This window comes from Phyllobates terribilis, unplaced genomic scaffold (genome assembly GCF_046119375.1).
Source record: "Phyllobates terribilis strain yellow unplaced genomic scaffold, ASM4611937v1 Scaffold_1__5_contigs__length_1240528914, whole genome shotgun sequence".
NCBI lineage: Eukaryota > Metazoa > Chordata > Amphibia > Anura > Dendrobatidae > Phyllobates > Phyllobates terribilis.
The window spans coordinates 286269443-286285535 of NW_027362761.1; the positions used below are offsets into that span (position 1 = coordinate 286269443).

The 16093-nt window shown below is 48.2% G+C and overlaps 1 protein-coding gene across 3 annotated transcripts in view; it reads left to right on the plus strand.

Annotated features, from left to right (window-relative positions):
* The window catches only part of LOC141258137 (dehydrogenase/reductase SDR family member 4-like), a 207685-nt gene that overhangs the window by 155333 nt on the left and 36259 nt on the right, over positions 1–16093 (plus strand). For 2 of the 3 annotated variants that reach the window (XM_073673151.1, XM_073673146.1), the window contains exon 6: positions 9389–9440. The exons of the other annotated variant lie outside the window; for it this stretch is intronic. In XM_073673151.1, the coding sequence (XP_073529252.1) occupies positions 9389–9440 (52 nt within the window). The remainder of the gene's footprint in view (positions 1–9388; positions 9441–16093) is intronic. 3 annotated transcript variants of the gene reach the window in all.

Sequence of the window (16093 nt, forward strand, 5' to 3'; positions counted from 1 at the left end):
CTGTCCCCCCAGTCACAGAGGATGAAGAGGCCGTGGATGTATAAGATGTGGCAGATGGTGGTTGGCCCGGCCGGCTAGGCCGCATTGTAGCACAGTGAGCTTCCCACTGCAACTTATGCTTCATATCCATGTGCCGGTTCATGCATGAAGTACTCAAACTATGTATTTTTTGGCCTCTACTTATCTTTTGCTGACAAATGTTACAGATAACACGAGTTGGGTCATCCTTATCGATTTCAAAAAATGCCCAGGATATGCAAGGCTTAGCACCCATGCAACCTGAAGAGCCACCACGACTTGTGGTCAGAGGCAGAGTTTCGTTTGAGGATGCAGTTGTTGACGTGCTTCCAGTACTGCTTCTCTGTCCAGGAAGGCGCAACCTGACCTCGTCGTCACTAGCATCCTCCTCCACCTCCTCTGCTGACCTCATCGACTGTCTGACTGTGGGTTGACAGTAAGAGGGATCTCCAACCTTGTCATCATCACCCTGTGTGTTATCACACTCGTCGTCCTCAGTGCCAACCTCTTCCTGCCCTGACAAAAAACTAAAGTTGTCGCTCCATTCAGGTATTTGAGTCTCATCATCGTCTTTCTCATTGTCTCCACCAACAGGAGTTACAGTTTGGGAACGAGGGTCTACAATATGGTCAGAACCTTCTGCGTCTGGTCCTGGATCCGACTCATAAAGATTCTAGGCATCAGTGCAGATCATTTCCTCGTCTGGATTCACAGAAGCTCTGGAGCCGACCTCTGATTCCTAGGCTATAGCATGAGTAAACATCTCTGCAGACTCACCATCTGTTCTACCCTATACTCAGACGGACAGCTGGAGACTTGAGAGCTGTGAGGAAGCACGTGCGATTGGGGGGACACCTCTGAGGACTGGAGTATTTGTGATGTTGAAGTTGAGGTGGAGGAGAGCCCACTTAAAGGAGCACTTGATATCCATTAAAGCACCTGCTATTTTTGTGCCTCATCTGGAATTTGTAGCGATTGGTGTGGCCGTAAGAAAGGGATCTTATCACATTGTCCGCTAAAAGAAGTAGACATCTTAGTTTGCCTGGAAGATGGTCTTTCTTTGGCAGTTGTTACTGTTGCTTTAACACCTACCCCACGGACGCAACCTTTTTTCCCTTCCCAACACTCCTATTCCCCTATCCACCAGCACCAGACCTTTTTCCACTCATTTTGGTGGTTAAATAATTGACAACTCTGGAGTTGTTTGCACAAAAAACAATGGATGAGAACTGAGCAGAGCTGAGTGGCCTAAATGTGGAATTAGCCCAAAAGTATTGGCTGGGCTAGATGCAGATAAAAATTATTTTGAATTTTCAACCTGGTGGAGGTTAGTATAGATGGACTAATAGAACAAGTCCCACACACTGCTACAAGCCGAAGCCAAAATATTTTTTTAGAGCTAGATGCAGATAAAAATTATTTTGAATTTCCAACCAGGGGGAGGTTAGTATAGATGAACTAATAGAACAAGTCCCACACACTGCTACAAGCCGAAGCCAAAATATTTTTTCAGAGCTAGATGCAGATAAAAATTATTTTGAATTTGCAACCTTGTGGAGGTTAGTATAGATGGACTAATAGAACAAGTCCCACACACTGCTACAAGCCGAAGCCAAAATATTTTTTCAGAGCTAGATGCAGATAAAAATTATTTTGAATTTGCAACCTGGTGGAGGTTAGTATAGATGGACTAATAGAATGATTCTATGCCCAAAAGGTTTTACTTGGCTAGGTGCAGTAAAAAAGTTTGTATTCTATACACAGATGGTATAGCTTGCAACACAGATATGCTACTCCACTGGCTAACACACACTGCAAGAGGCCAAAAAGGATTTGCTTTGCTAGATTTAGCCAAATGCTGTGAAAAAAACTTGCACAGCACTGGCACAGACCTGCCTGGCAAAAAGTGATAGGAACTGATGTAACCTAGCCCTCAAAAGGACTGCAATTACAATTAGTCTTTACTCCCAACCTCACTTTTTAAGAGCACAGACCTGCCTGATAAAAGTGATAGGAACTGATGTAACCTAGCCCTCAAAAGGACTGCAATTACAATTAGTCTTTACTCCCAACCTATCTATTTAAGAGCACAGACCTGCCAGATAAAAGTCGTAGGAAATGCTGTAACCTAGTCCTCAAAAGGACTGCAATCACAACTGTTCCCTACTCCCATGCTATGTGTAGATTTGTGCGAAAATTGGCTTGAAATTAACCCTGAAAGTATAGCGCACACAGCAACAGCGGTGCCGTCTAACATGCAGCTGCAGCAGTGAGAAAATGGTGGCAACGTGGAAAATGCCTGGGTCTTATAGGGCAAGGACATGTGACATACACTGCCAATGACACATGCCCTTGCTTGTGTGAAAAAAAGCAGTTAACTCCGTGTGTGCGCTGCTGATAGGCTGACAGATTGCACCTCCCCACTGTAAATTCAGGAAAGAGAAAAAAAAATGGAGATCTTCATTATTTCTGCAGAGATCCATCCCCTGCCCCTCCTTCCGCGCCGCTGTACACTCAAACTGCGTATTAACATTATTTTTCAGCATTACTGAGAAAAAATCCAGTTATGATTTTGGTGCACGAACAGTTATCGAACATAACCTCGAACAGCCAAATTTTTTTCAAATTGTTCGTGTTCGCCGAACGGCTCGAACACCGCCCAAAACAGCTCGAATTTAAGATTGCCGAACAGTTCGAGTCGAACACCGCTCATCTCTAGTCGCTACATATGTATATGTATATGTGTATATATACTGCAAAATCAAAACTTAGAATTAAAATGGCAATATTTAAATAGTGAATAATGGTTTATTAAAGTTCAACTCTTTCTGTAGACACATAGTTATAATGTGTTTTACCTCATAATGGGAAATACTTTAGGTTTTTAATAAACTAATATTCTTCATTAAAATGCTGTTATTTTAGTTCCAATTTTTGGATGCACAGTCCTACATAGTGACACATTTTTTTTTTGGTCTCGTCATTCAGCACCTGAGTCGGCATCATTCATGGGGATCAAACATATGATATACTAGTACATCATAGGTCGAGAATTGCTGAAGTTTCTAAAATAATAAGATATCTATACATGCTTGATATCTCCATAACCATACTGACCTAGAGAATCATGTTGTCGTGTCATTTTTGCTGCACAGCTAATGGTGTAGAAATGAAACCCAAAAAACTATGTGGAATTGTGTCCTTGTTGTAATTATTTCAACTCACTTGGAATTTTTTTCCCATTGGTAAAATAAATGGTATCTTTCAAAAGTACTACTTGGCTTGCGAAAAAATTGATTGAAAATTTGATGGAACAGTAATAAAACTTATGACTTTTTGAGAAAGGTGAAGAAAAATAAAGTAAAATTGGCTGCGTCTTTAAAAGGAATCTGTCATCAGGTTTTTCTATCTCATCTGAGAGCAGCATAATCTCAGAATAGAGACCCTGATTCCAGGGATGTCCACTTAGTTTACTGGATGCAGCAGTTGCGACACAATCAGTTTTTAAATTTAACATGCAGCAGAACTCTGAAAGCTAACCTCGCCCACACCACAGCTAATGTCTACATTGTCTATTGACAGCAAGCTGCTTATCAGAGGAGGGGGCGCGGTCAGACCACTTGGAAGGAGGGAGATTGTCTGGCAGTAATAATCTCCTGGTGATAACATTCATTGTATGAAAACAGCAGGCAGCATAATATGTGACATATTGCTGAAATCTGTGTCTCAACCCCTACCTCATACTGTCCTCAGATTACATAGCAAAATTCTGCTGGCAGATTCCTTCAAGGGGTTAAAAAAGTACCCCATTATTAGTTCTATTTGTTATTTCTTACAATTGCAAATTACACTAATACCCACGAATATGTAGCACCCTGAGGATTCGGATGCTACAGGGGTATTACACCTCAAGCCAGAGGTGTGATATTCCACTCCCGGGTAAGGATGGAGTGTGGAACTGAGCTCAGTAGGCTGCATGCACTACACACATCCCATTTCCGGGGGACAGACCAATGGTACTCCCACTAGAGAAATGTGCAGGTACGACAGTGTCTGTCCCTGGCTGGAGTGGGAGGGGGGTGGAACATCCCAGTAGTGTAGGGGCAGATAGGGGGAGCAGTCTGGGTAATGCTAGGAGCTCATTGGGTGCTGGTCACCTGAGCTCACACATAGAGGGAGGATATAAGGTGGGAACCATCTAAGATCAGGGTCAGTCTGTCAGAGTGTAACCTGAGGAGCAGAGCAGAGAAGCTCAGCCAGCTCCAAGGCCAAGAGAGAGAGAGAGGAGAAAGAAGGACCCAGAGGGGGAGAAGAGAGAACTCCAAGAACCCAAGATTAGATCAGAGGGTGAAGAGTTGGCACAAGGGTACCGGATCCCAAGCTGGTGGAGGGCCCTAATCCTTAGCCAGAGACCGGAGGTCGTGGGCAGGATCTGCCACGACCACCCACTAAATCCACCCGGAAGGCAAACCAAGAATAGGGTCAGGGAACCCGGAGACAAGGGTTTACCAACAAGAGGCCCGAGGGAGCCGGACTTAGGTGGATCCCTGGTGGGGAAGGCCAGAGAGAAGGACAAGTCAGAAAGGGAGCTCAGGACCACGCTCCAGAATCACCTGGGGGTTGGCCGAGTCCAGGACCTGGTGGACGCAGCACGGCTCGGGCGGTCACTCAAGGCCGGAGTGACCAGAACAACAGCAGTAAGTAAAAACCCTGAACTGCACAGCCCGACTCTGAGTTTCATTACCATCCTCACTGCACCTCCACAACCACCATCCTCTGCAACTGACCCCCTGAGGCTATACCCCTCCCGTTGGGGGTTATACTACCTGAGCTGCACACACACCACCGGCCTCAGCGGACCCTGCTGCAGCGGCGGCCGTAGTGACCGCATATCAACGGGTGGCGTAGTCGACACTAAAGAACATCCAGTAACATCTGTAGGACTGCCACACACTGAGCTTGACACCCTGGGCACGGACCGGGTCACCGCCACTCGGAGACTACAACCCCCATCTGATCCGGCTCCGGGTATCCCCCAAACAACACTGGCCCAGGGGGCGCGTCAACTTTGGCGTAGTCGGCAGGATTACGTGCCCGCAACAACCGGGTACTGCGTGCCTGAAGAAAAGTTCACCGTTACCTTAAAAAGAAGTCTCCCGCCGGTTCCGGAGGGTCCCCGCCAACGGACCCCATCACAGGTCGTTTCCCGCCGGTTGTCCGCCATTTGCAGCTTTTTCCCGCCATCCATGGAGTTTCCCGCCACTGGGAGACGATTCCCGCCATTTCCAAAGATTTCCCGCCTTGGAAGAGCGGACGCCATTATGGGCGTGCCAGAGGGTGGCAAGAGGCCACCTCCCATCGTGGGCCAGGTCGAAGAATGGCGCCAAAAGCGGAAACCGCGCCCACCAACAGAGACTGTGATGCTGGAAGTGTCCATCAGCGTAAGAGAACTGCCCCTGGAACTGACAATCACTAAGTTGCCCCGGGACCACCCTCAATGTGGGCGGAGACAGAACAAGAGAGCAAAGATGGGTGTCGCCTGGAGCAGTCTGGAGAGAGCGCACCCGGAGACAAGACGTCTGGAGAGGAGTCCAGAGAAAGCCTACCCGGAGATGGAGGGAGAGACAGGCAGCACCGACCCAGTGGTCAGGAGCCTGCTGCAAGCAACGACCCCACTAGGCTTAGTGGAGGTCCTGGCACAGCTCCCCCGAGACCGGGAGTGTGCACAGACTGCGCTGGAGAGCCTCGCACGGAGGATGGCCCGGGTACAGCGAGAGACGTTGGCGGAGTGGAGCCGAGAGATGGCCCAGCAGACCGAAACCCGTCAGCGAAGCACGCCACCCAAGACGAGGAAACAGACCGCCTCTGAGGATGGTGCAGGAGGACTGAAGGCCGGAGACGGCGCCGAGAAGGGAGCTGAATGGACGGAGGCAGGTAAAGGGGACGTCTCTACCCCGAGCCGGGAAACCGCGTGCCTGCCCCAGCTCCCCGTCGCAGAGCCTGAAGTTCCCCCTGCCGTGCCCGTCGCTGCATCGTCACCGCCGCCAACTAGGCCTCAACCGGAAACCGCGGCCGCGACCCCTGTGACGTCACGCGCTTCGACCCTGAGCGCGGCAAAGCAGGAAATGCCATCGGCCTGGTCGCAAGGCCTAGTACACCCGGGCGCCGCCATTCCAACAGCGCCCCCTACCTCCGCGGAGCCACCAGCCTGGTCGCAGGGCCGAGTAACCACGGGCGCCGCCGTTCTTACGGTGCCCTTTTCCTTTAGCGTGCCCCAAGCCTGGTCTCAAGGCCTGGTCAACCCGGGCGCCGCTACCACCACAGCGCCCATAACACCTAAAGTACCGCACCTGGGTGAGGACCTGTTCGCCCAGCATACGTGCCCGGATGGGCAGCCCTTTGTGTGGCCACCGGAGTTTCACCATCCCCGACTCCGGAAAGAAAGACCCCTAGATGAGCCCCTGATTCCGGCTCCGAAGCCCGTCAGGAGGACCCAGCCCCCGCTAGAGGAGGCACAGTTTGAGTGGGACCCCACCGGAGGAGACCTCATGGGGTTCACTCAGGAGACTCGGGCGGCCGCAGCGGAGCGTGCAGAGTGCTGCCGCCAGCAGCTCGAGGTCTTCGAGAAGGAGCGGAGAGAGAGGCGGGTCCGGGAACAGCAAGCACAGATAAGGAGCGCGGAGCAGAAGAGCCGGACCAGGAGAGATACCCGTGCAGCTCATGGTCCCCGTACCACCGGGACTGTGATTAAATTCAACCTGCAGCATGGGTGGGGCTTCATAAGAGACCATCATACCCCCGGCGACGTCTTTGTCACCCGCAGAGACGTAGAAAGCCATCTGCCGGAGGGACACAGAGGTCGTGACCTGTATGTAGGGGACGAGGTCACCTTCACCCGGCACAAGTGTGCCAAAGGACCCTACGCCCTCCATGTGCATCACCTGACGGAGGAGGAGCTGCGGTGTGAGGAGGAGCAAGAGGACCCGGACGGGTCTGAAACTGAAACCAACCAACAAGAAAGAGCAGGAGGACGCCGTCGTTGAAGTACGGTAGAGAGAGACTGTAAATAGTTGCCCGTCGGGGTACCAAGAACTGTTACTTATTTAAAATATGTTCCCCGTTGGGACAAAGTGTGAACTGATGCCCGTGTGTCCCTAGTTCCTAATACCTGGCCGAGGACTGAGAGCGGCCATATCCCCTTTGTATATAGTTGGGCTTCCTAAAGCGCCCCCTACTGGTTTTATGGGAAAACCATTTTTCGTCAAGAGACTGTCGCACTTTACCCGGTCACAAGTTGCACCGTGACCGGAGGAACCAGAGACAGGAATGTTTACAAGAATGTTATTTATATGAAAAGTTTATTGCTGATAATATATGTGATGTTTTATATGTTTATATGTTGATGTTTATGAAAAAAAAATTGTATGTTTTGGATGTTTTTTATATCTTACAGCCCGAGGACGTGCTGTGATTTACCAGGGGGGAATGTAGCACCCTGAGGATTCGGCTGCTACAGGGGTATTACACCTCAAGCCAGAGGTGTGATATTCCACTCCCGGGTAAGGATGGAGTGTGGAACTGAGCTCAGTAGGCTGCATGCACTACACACATCCCATTTCCGGGGGACAGACCAATGGTACTCCCACTAGAGAAATGTGCAGGTACGACAGTGTCTGTCCCTGGCTGGAGTGGGAGGGGGTTGGAACATCCCAGTAGTGTAGGGGCAGATAGGGGGAGCAGTCTGGGTAATGCTAGGAGCTCATTGGGTGCTGGTCACCTGAGCTCACACATAGAGGGAGGATATAAGGTGGGAACCATCTAAGATCAGGGTCAGTCTGTCAGAGTGTAACCTGAGGAGCAGAGCAGAGAAGCTCAGCCAGCTCCAAGGCCAAGAGAGAGAGAGAGGAGAAAGAAGGACCCAGAGGGGGAGAAGAGAGAACTCCAAGAACCCAAGATTAGATCAGAGGGTGAAGAGTTGGCACAAGGGTACCGGATCCCAAGCTGGTGGAGGGCCCTAATCCTTAGCCAGAGACCGGAGGTCGTGGGCAGGATCTGCCACGACCACCCACTAAATCCACCCGGAAGGCAAACCAAGAATAGGGTCAGGGAACCCGGAGACAAGGGTTTACCAACAAGAGGCCCGAGGGAGCCGGACTTAGGTGGATCCCTGGTGGGGAAGGCCAGAGAGAAGGACAAGTCAGAAAGGGAGCTCAGGACCACGCTCCAGAATCACCTGGGGGTTGGCCGAGTCCAGGACCTGGTGGACGCAGCACGGCTCGGGCGGTCACTCAAGGCCGGAGTGACCAGAACAACAGCAGTAAGTAAAAACCCTGAACTGCACAGCCCGACTCTGAGTTTCATTACCATCCTCACTGCACCTCCACAACCACCATCCTCTGCAACTGACCCCCTGAGGCTATACCCCTCCCGTTGGGGGTTATACTACCTGAGCTGCACACACACCACCAGCCTCAGCGGACCCTGCTGCAGCGGCGGCCGTAGTGACCGCAAATCAACGGGTGGCGTAGTCGACACTAAAGAACATCCAGTAACATCTGTAGGACTGCCACTCACTGAGCTTGACACCCTGGGCACGGACCGGGTCACCGCCACTCGGAGACTACAACCCCCATCTGATCCGGCTCCGGGTATCCCCCAAACAACACTGGCCCAGGGGGCGCGTCAACTTCATAGTATAATTCTTAGCACATTAGTACAATTATACAACCAAACAGCAAGGTAGCTGAAGTAAAAAGCCAGGGTCACATGAGCATAGATTTTCTCATGTGAGAGAATCAGGCCAATTATGTAAATGAAACTCTGATCAAACTTTGATTACAGTTTCATCAGCGTGTCAGCTTAGGTGTTATCCGATTCTCTTGAATGAGAGAACAAGACAAGATGAAGAAAAAAAATTCTCCATCGTCTCCATTGTGTGAGACCGCGGAAATCGAATTGCACTCGGATATTATCCGAGTGCAGTCCAATTTTTTCCACTCACCCATACACTTGAATTGGTGAGTGTGATCCAATTTATTCTCCAACTCACAGCATGCTGCAATTTTTTTTCTCACGCTCAATTGGCATGAGAAAAAAAACACGATCAGCACTGCCCCATAGTATACCATTGGTCCAAGTGCTATCCGCTAAAATATTGTATAGCACTTATCCGATGTATACGCTCATGTGAGTGAGCCCCAATTGTATTTTTATCCATTTTTACAAAGCATTAGGTTTATCAATTAAATTATTGTGTTCAAAGGTGTCCCTATTTCTATTAGTTTGTTACGTTTTTATAAAGAAAATCATTAATATACATTTTATTTAGCTAATTTTGAACCTATGTTTTTTCTAATTTCTTGTATAATAGGGGAGGATCAATCATTTTATGCTCATCCTTTATTGGATACGTACCTCACCCGGTAAGTTATTCCTAAAATTCAACTTGAAAACAAAATGTTTTTCAATAATTTGTTCTTAGCAAAATTGACTGGGCTATAAACTATGACATTTGAAGCAGTAAATGTATTTCAAAAGTTAAAAATTTCGAAGGTTAAAAAAAGCTTGTGCATATGTTCCTTCTTTTGAGCTATTTTAACCACTGGCGTTTTTCTGAAGTGTATTTTACTTGTAAAACTTGTCAGATTCACTGACATACAAAAGGCATAATGGGTAAATGCATTAACAATCAATTCTTCTTGGTCCGGCTGATACTTCTCCTGCCACCGCCAGTCCTCTGATTAGCTTTTTTCTCTTGAATTTTCTAAATTCTTCTTTCTGGGCCTCTATCATTGCCATCTTTTTATTAGGCCGCATGACTTCATATGGGGTAAAACACACTGTTAACGTGAAGTCAGAGGAATTGATCGGATAACTAGCGACAGCTGGAGAAGAATTGGGAGGGCCAAAGGGAGACAAATTTACAGGGAGGGTCCGGAGGTCAAAGAAATTTTAATATGAAACCGTATTTATTTGATTCCGTAATCTAAAATAATTTCCATTATGCTTGCATTAAAAGTTCTCTACTGTTCTCTAACTATACTATCTAACTGCTTTTATAATTTTTTCTCATACTTCCTTTGGGTTGACGCTTCGTTTGAGAATCCCAGTGCATACTGGGATACTAAAATGAATCGTCATCAGAGGAAGGGGAAAAGGCTGCTACCCTGTCACTGTCGGAGCCAATTCCGCCTCCGTGAAACGTAAGATCATCAGTGACACTCATTTCAGGGACGGGGCAAGTCCCTGTGTCACTGTGTGTTGCCGGCACAGATCAGTAATAACAAGCTGGCAACACAGAGTAAAGTGCACTGTCATAATGCATTGTCAGGGAACCTAGCGTTCAGTGCCGCCCCTACAAATGATTGTAGGAATGGCGTTGTTCTCTGCAAATTAAATCTGTGTACTGTATATTTGTGTGGTGTGTGGTGGGAAAGTATTAAAATACTCACATACCGCTGCAGTGTCGCTCTGGTCCATTTCTCAGTGAGGTCACAGCTCTGCAGACCCTTCGGATTAGGTTGTGCTCTGCATGATCCAGAAGTATCTTTTACAATCTATGCCTATGGAGCATTAGAACAAATCTCTATAGGCTTACACTGTATCAGAGACTTGCATAGCACATAGAGTGAGCCAGATAGTCTTAATTGGGGTGACATCACTTAAGAGAGGAGGAGAACGGCACAGGATCCCAAAGACAGCGGCGGTAGGTGAGTATATTAATACACTCGCGCTACACACCATACACATATACACACATTTATTGAAAGAAATATTCAAGTGAGTACTTATTTAAAGAGGACCTTTCACCAATTTTTTTTAATGTCGACCTGGACACATGATATAATATTGGCTGCATTGGAATAAAACATTTTTTTTTCATCTCTCCGTTGCGGAAATGTCATTGTCTAGGAGACCGAGCACAATATTAACCCAGTGACATGCGTCAGTGAGATGTACCGTCCCTGGCCACATTCACTTGTCCACGTGTTTGTGGTTAGGCGGTCCTTCCCACTTAAGTGCACTGGGGATGGCATGGGTAATGTTCTGGGACCTGCGCTTGTGGAAGGCGGAGGTGATGCTGGGAGAAATAGTGGAGGCTGGGGACAGAGTATGGACACCCAGCCGCCACCGCTATGAGGTTGTGGAAAGCTTCCACCTCGACGAGCCTAAAAGGCAACATTTCAAGTGCAAGCAAGCAGTCCAGAAATGTGGCAGTTTAGTATTGCGGCCTGTGGGTGGGTGGTTAGCTGCATACTTGCACTTGCATTCTAAGGACTGTGGTAGGGACAACTGAATGCTGCAAAGAGACAAGGAAGTGGATGGTTATGGTTACAAGTCTGCAATGACAGGTGCAGAGCGGGAGGCATCTTCACATGCGCTATGGACAGGGGATTGGTGTGCTCGCACAACAGCAGAAGAGACAGTGATGTCACCCACAGACAGTGTTTCTGGACCTTTGTGTTCGGTCCAGCTAGTCAGGGGCTTTGTTGTCATGTGCGTGAGCATGCTGATAGTGGTCAGGCTGGTAGTTTTGATGCTCTTGCTGATGCTGGCCTGGCAGATTATGCAAATGGCCTTTTTGGGGTTATCTAAACAAAACAGTCTTTATAAAAGAACCAGACTAGGGAAGATCTAACAGTTTTACTGGCGACTTCCGTTGTGTTGGTGTACCGGGGAGCAGATGCCCACCTTGTGTTTGCGGCCACCACACTGCTTGTTCTTGCCTGTTATGATGCTACGCATCCCTTACCCTTTGTGCTGCTGTCCTCGCTCTGCATGTCCCCTTGCCTGGTTGGGCTAGTGACTTCATAATCCACCGTTTCCTTCTCCTGACGTTCTGTCCATTGTATCTCGTCATTATCCACCTCTTGCAACAGCATTTGCACTTTCCCACTGTTACTTTCGGGTGACCATGGCTGCTTAAATCGCTACATGTGATTTTCTGCAGCCCTGCTCGAATCTGGCCGGTCGAGAGGCCCAAATTTATCGATGAAAAAGTGAACATCTCAATGGTCTGGACCTCATCTTCACCCGCCTCTGTTCCCTTTCTAACTTCTCTAACTTTCCTCTTCCTCTCTCTGACCACAACCTACTCACATTCTCTACCCTCTCCTCTCCAGGTCCACAAACCCTATTCCACAAACTTGCACACCCTCGCAGAAACCTCACAACTTGACGTACACTCACTCTCTGAATCCCTCCTCCCTCTTATAGACATAAATTCTTTACACAACGCAGATGTTGCTTTTGCTTTGTATAACACCACAATAGCTGCAGCTCTCGACTCGATCGCCCCTCTCACACATACCAAAGCTCGCACAATCAACAGGCAACCCTGGCACACCAACCTTACTAAAGAACTGTAACAGGCCTCCAGGGTTGCTGAGCGGAGATGGATAAGGTCCCACTCCATCGAGCACTTCATAGCATTTAAACAATCCCTCACTATTTTCAAGTCCACACTCACTGCAGCAAAACAAACATACTTCTCATCTCTCATATCTTCCTGTTTCACAACCCTAAACAGCTATTCAACACTTTCAATTCTCTCCTCCGTCCCCCAGCGCCTCCTCCCTCTTCTCTCATCTCAGCTGAAGACCTTGCCTCATTCTTCAAGCAGAAGATTGACACCATCAGACAATGCTTTTGCCTAAAGTCCCCACAACCCCTCCTCATATTTACTCAACCTTCCTCCTCCAAACCCCACTTCTCCACCATTACAGAAGGTCAAGTCTCCTCTTTTCTCTTCAAATCACACCTCACCACATGTGAACTTGACCCAATCCCATCTCGCCTCATCCCTAACCTTACCACAGTCTTCATCCCAACCCTAACCCACCTCTTCAACCTATCACTAACAACCGGTGTCTTCCCTTCATTTTTCAAACACGCCTCAATCAGACCCATCCTCAAAAGCCCCCCCTTGACCCATCCTCTGACTAGCTACCGCCCCATATCACTTCTCCCCTATGCCTCAAAACTACTAGAACAACATGTTCACCTTGAACTGTCCTCCCATCTCTCCTCATGTTCCCTCTTTGACTGCTTACAATCTGACTTCTGACCGCATCACTCACCCTAAACTGCCCTGACCAAAGTCACCAACGACCTACTAGCCTCCAAATCCAAGCGATACTACTCCATCCTCCTCCTCCTGGACCTGTCATCTGCCTTCGACACAGTCGACCATTCCCTCTTACTGCAGATTCTCTCATCTCTTGGCATCACGGACTTGGCACTATCTTGGATCTCCTCATACCTAACAGACAGGAATTTCAGTGTCTCCCACTCAAGCACCACTTCCTTACCTCGCCCCTATCTGTCGGTGTCCCCCAAGGTTCAGTTCTAGGATCTCTGCTCTTCTCCATCTACACCTTTGGCCTGGAACAGATCATAGAGTCTCACGGCTTTTAATATCACCTCTATGCTGATGACACACAGATCTACCTCTCTGGCCCTGATATCTTCTCCCTACTAACCAAAATCCCACAATCCACAATGTCTGTCCACTATCTCATCCTTCTTCTCTGACAGATTTCTAAAACTTAACACGGACAAAGCTGAATTCATCATCTTTCCACCCTCTCAATCATCCCCCCCATCTGACCTATCCATGAACGTTAATGGCTGCTCACTCACCTCAGTCCCACAAGCTCACTGCCTTGGTGTAACCCTGGACTCTGATCTCTCCTTCAAACCACATATCCAAGCCCTTTCCACTTCCTGCCGACTCCAACTCAAAAATATCTCCTGCATCCACGCATTCCTCAACAAAGATTCTGCAAAAACACTAGTGCATGCCCTCATCATCTCTCGCCTCGACTACTGCAACCTCCTGCTCTGTGGCCTCCCTTCCAACACTCTCGCGCCCCTCCAATCTATCCTAAACTCTGCTGCTCGACTAATCCACCTGTCTCCCTGCTATTCCCCGGCCTCTTACCTCTGTCAATCCTTTCACTGGCTGCCCATTGCCCAGAGACTCAAGTTCAAAACTCTAACCTTGCCATCCACAACCTGTCTCCTCCATACATCTGTGATCTAGTCTTCCGGTAGCTACCTGCACGCAACCTCCGATCTTCACAAGAACTCCTGCTCTACTTCCCTCTTATTTCCTCTTCCTACAATCGCATACAAGATTTCTCCCGCGCATCCCTTCTACTCTGGAACTCTCTACCCCAACACATCAGACTCTCGCCTACCGTGGAAGCCATCAAAAGAAACCTGAAGACCTACCTCTTCCGACAAGCCTACAACGTGCAGTAACTACCGCTCCACCACATTGCTGCATGACCACCTCCACCCCCACCTACTGTATCCTCACCCATCCATTGTAGATTGTGAGCCCTCGCAGGCAGGTTCCTCTCTCCTCCTGTACCAGTCGCTGACTCGTTTTGTTAAGATTATGTAAATGTTTTTGCTATGTATACCCCCTTTTTCACATGTAAAGCACCATGGAATAAATGGCGCTATAATAATAAATGATAATAATCTCTTGGGGTAACCCTGGACTCTAATCTCTCCTTCAAACCACATATCCAAGCTCTTTCCACTTCTGAGCGGACCGAGCGAGAAGCCAGAATGTATAAATGGAAAAATGAACAAAGCAGGTCTTCGGAGTGTCCAATTGTGGAATCAGTTGTCTCAAGGCACTCGGAATGGTGGGAGGAAGGAGGATCATGGTGAGGAAGATGCCGACTCCAAGTAAAAAAATCTCCCAGATTCGCACATTTCTCAACCACGAATCTACAAAACCACTAGTGCGCACACTCATCATCTCCCTTCTCGATGACTGCAACCTCTTGCTCTGTGGCCTCCCTTCTAACAGTCTCGCATTCCTCCAGTCTATCCTAAACTCTGTTGCCTGACTAATCCATCTGTCCCCTCACTATTCCCTGGCCTCTCCTCTCTGTCAATCCTTTCACTGGCTCCAGTTCAAAACCCTAACCTTGGCATGCAAAGCTATCCACAACCTGTCTCCTCCATACATCTGTGACTTAGTCTCCTGGTACTTACCTGCATGCATCCTCCGATCCTCAAGATCTCCTTCTCTACTCCTCTCTTATCTCCTCTTCCCACAATCGCATACAAGATTTCACCCGTGCATCCTCCCTTCTCTGGAACTCTACCCCACCATTTCTGATTCTCGCCTACTGTTGAAACCTTCAAAAAGCACCTGAAGACCCACCTCTTGCGACATGCGTACAACCTGCAGCAACCCTCGCTCCACCATACTGGTGCAAGACCAGCTCTATCCTCACCTACTGTATCCTCACCCATGGTTTGTAGACTGTGAGCCTTTGTGGGCAGGGTCCTCTCCTCTCCTGTACCAGTCGCTGCCACATTTTTCTTCAAGATTATTGTAATTGTTTTTGCGATGTATACCCCCTTTTTCACATGTAAAGCGCCATGGAATAAATGGCGATATAATGTGATCTAGACTCACATCTACTGAGACTGGACCATGTGGAACACAGGGTGATGGTGGTGGCAAACTGACTGGAAACTTTATCTGCTATCCAACCAACAACCTTTTCACACTGCTCTGGCTTCAATAGTGGAGTTTTGCGGACCCCTAGAAATTAGGACAGGAAGGTAGTTCGACATGATGTGGGTGTTGGTTGTGCTCCCTTAGCAGGCACAGTTTCATTTTGCCCATGGCCTCTGCGTGCACTATCACCATCACAATAGCGTCTACTTCCCCAACCCTTAACACACACCTTGTCCATTTTAAGTGGAGTTTAAGATTTGTCACGTTGCCAAAAATGTCAGTATTATTACCGCAGTAAAATAGGATCACGTCTGATGAGATGACCACAGTTTTAGGCAGTGCCCTGGGAGTCAGAGATGCTTCCAGAGGTCTTCTCAATGCTGTTCCCATGTCACACACCACATGGCCAAATAAGGTAGTAAAATGTTAAAATGACATTTCCTGGTGAATGCTTTTTTCACAGGTGAAAGCAATGCAAAAGTGAAAAAATGCATCAAACACGCTACGTGTGAACATAGCCCAAGATGTGGAGGAGTCCTTACCCTGGAAAGGATGTTCCTTAACATATTTCCCATAAAATCTGTA